This window comes from Limulus polyphemus, unplaced genomic scaffold (genome assembly GCF_000517525.1).
Source record: "Limulus polyphemus unplaced genomic scaffold, Limulus_polyphemus-2.1.2 Scaffold14731, whole genome shotgun sequence".
NCBI classification, from domain to species: Eukaryota; Metazoa; Arthropoda; class Merostomata; order Xiphosura; family Limulidae; genus Limulus; species Limulus polyphemus.
In genome coordinates, this window is record NW_013680341.1 from 3,780 (window position 1) to 6,710 (window position 2,931).

General features: G+C 31.2%; 1 protein-coding gene across 1 annotated transcript in view; it reads right to left on the reverse strand.

The window, feature by feature from the left end:
* The window catches only part of LOC106477390 (hemicentin-1-like), a gene marked incomplete at both ends in the record, with an annotated part of 6,098 nt that extends 3,405 nt beyond the window's left edge, over nt 1-2,693 (reverse strand). The window contains 3 exons of the mRNA XM_013937965.2: nt 339-623; nt 1,258-1,548; nt 2,531-2,693. Coding sequence (XP_013793419.2) covers nt 339-623; nt 1,258-1,548; nt 2,531-2,693 — 739 coding nt within the window. The remainder of the gene's footprint in view (nt 1-338; nt 624-1,257; nt 1,549-2,530) is intronic.
* Nucleotides 2,694-2,931: the final 238 nt, after the last annotated feature.

Sequence of the window (2,931 nt, forward strand, 5' to 3'; positions counted from 1 at the left end):
GTTTGTAACTGTTGTTAATTCTACATTGTTTGTAACTGTTGTTAGTTCTACATTGTTTGTGGCTGTCATTAATCCTACGTCATTTGAGACTGTCATTAATCTTACATCGTTTGGAACTGTTGTTAATAATATTTGTGCTGAGGGTAACCTGTTCCTATGGACTTAAATGTCAGTTTTAATTGCTTAAAAAAGAAAATGTTTCCAGTGTAAAGTTTTTATTCTTCACAGATAGTATGTAAAGATAATTTGAATAAAAGCAAATATTTGGAAATAAAAATCATTTTAATATTGGACTAAAACAAACAGTAATTGATTTCAAGATATGTAGTATTTTATACCTTGAACATCCACTTTAAAGTCCTTCTCTGTTACACCTGCTTCATTTCCAGCAACACAGGTGTATTTCCCAGTATCAGTTACTTCAGCTGCAGTTATTTTAAGTTTCTGACCTTTATCTAAAATCTCAATTCTAGAAAGTTGATCACTGGTCAAAAAGTCACCATCTTTGAGCCAGGTAATTGTCGGAGGGGGGTTACCTTGTGTAGGACAATTAATAATAACTGGATCCTTTTCTGTGATGGTGTATCGAGTATCACGGTTGGTTGATTCTATTCTTGGTGGTACTAAAGAAAGAACGTGTAAGTTGTTATTGTTATTAACAGCTAGCAAACACTTTCATACAATATTATACACAGACATAAATATATAAACAACAACAAAAATAACAAAAGTAAAGATTCACATTGTAGCTGATCACATATATTTAAAATGTAATGAATTTAAAAGTTTGAACTAGACGATCTTAAATAATAACTATAAGAAAAGTTTACTAATATTAAAAAACACATCAAGGAAAAATAGTTAAACTAATCTGAAAATAGCCTCCTAGTTACCGAACATGTCTTTAGTTGTCCAACATTTCTAAGAAAACTTAACAATTTGTTAAGGAATACATCTTTAGGTTAGTCAGCCAAAATTATAAAATCTGTTTAGCTTGAAACAATATCTCAATCTAACCTTTTCTGCTCTATATCTAGTTAAGCATTACAAGGAGATTAACAATAATCTAATTAACCTCAGCAATATTTAGTCTAACCTTTTCTGCTCTATATCTAGTTAACCATTACAGGTACATTCAGAAATCAAAACTGTATTTATTTTCATAACATGATTAACACTGGATATAGCAGATATAATGTGATTGACGTATTACCATACACTCAGAAGTTCTTATTAACAATAAAAACAAATACGAACCATAAACATCCAAATTGAAGTCTAACTGTGTATTTCCTGCCTCATTTAATGCCACACATGAGTACTTTCCAGTGTCGTTTTCCCTGGCTCTTAAAATGCTCAGTTGTAGTCCACCAGAAAGGATGTAGACATTGGAATCAGAGCTGTCATTAAGTGGTCTGCCATTTTTAAACCACCGAATCTGTGGCAGTGGACTTCCTGTAACTGGGCATCTCAGGGTTACTGGTCTGTTCAAGTGAACTTTAGGTTCAAAGTCCAAGGAAGTGTCTGGACTTTCGAGCTTGGGTGGCACTAGAGATAAGTAGACTTTTGCTTGAAACTCAAGTCACTCAAACAGAACTAAACAATTTTGTTATCATTTATTAATAGAACATGAATTACGAAAGAAACAAACATCATTAAATGGCATTACTGGTTACTACTTAGATAACAGAAATGAAAATTTGTATGGTTTAAAAACAAAGATGAGTTTATGATTTAAAACAGTAAATACATTAGTAGAGACTAGCAGAGACCCAGAAAATATCTGCAGTCAAATTAGTATCTTTATTGAAACATTACTCTTTAAATACAGGATTTCTAGAATAATACAAAAGAATTTTAATCACAGGCATTGAAATCTATAAGTCCACTTGTTTTAGGCCTAACATTTGATACGTCTTCATTAGGTATGGCCTATATTAGATAAAGAAATAAATTAACACTGTAACTTGTGTACATTTTTTTTTGTTTTACTTTAGTTAGGGTAAGCATTACCATACTTAATACTATCAACAAATAAATTCACAATGTTATTCTACATCCTATCCTAATATTATGTCTTTTTAAAAACGTTAAAAAGCTCTTAATGTATTATTATTATACAAAATGTCTACTAAAGTGTGTTTACATCCTCCAACCTTTTGTTTACATCCATTGAAATTAAGTGCATGCACATGCAAACTTAGATTGTAAAATGTGTTTGCATTTTCAGGACAGACAAAAATTGAGTATTATTGTACTAGACTTAACCCTAACATAAAAGATAGTAATACATGTTATATTACAAAATCTATGTACACACACACATGGACAATGTATACTGGAAAACAGTTTTGATTACCTTACTGCCAATGTGAAAAATGACAAGATGTGGAATTTATAGAAGTATTGGAAGGGTCAATGGAATTGTCATTAGTTTTAGAACTGCAATGCTTCTACACAAAACTGTAGTTCTAATTGTTTACTAACTCAAGTTTTTTGGCTACAGGTACATGATCAGCAGAAATCCTACCTAAAACATCAACACTAAACTCTCTCTCCGTTGATCCAGCGATGTTTGTAGCAATGCAAGTATACCCTCCTTCGTGGTGGGCCTTATAAAAGTTTTCAAGAAAATATGTTAAAATAAAATATATTGGATAAAGTTTATTAGCATTATTTTCATCACATTTCAGTCAAAATACACAGGTTGCAGAAAATATAAATAGTATACATGTAACTTTAATAGAGACATAACTGCAAAACCACAAGTTTCTGTGTTAACTCTAATACAGCTTCTACTTCACAAAGTCGTTTAGATAAGTGCTGTCCACCTAGTGGCCCAAGCCCCACAACTCATACACTCCTTATTAATCACATAATAAGATAATCCAAATCCAAAAGTTCATTCTTTTAAATTAAAGTTTCTTAAAA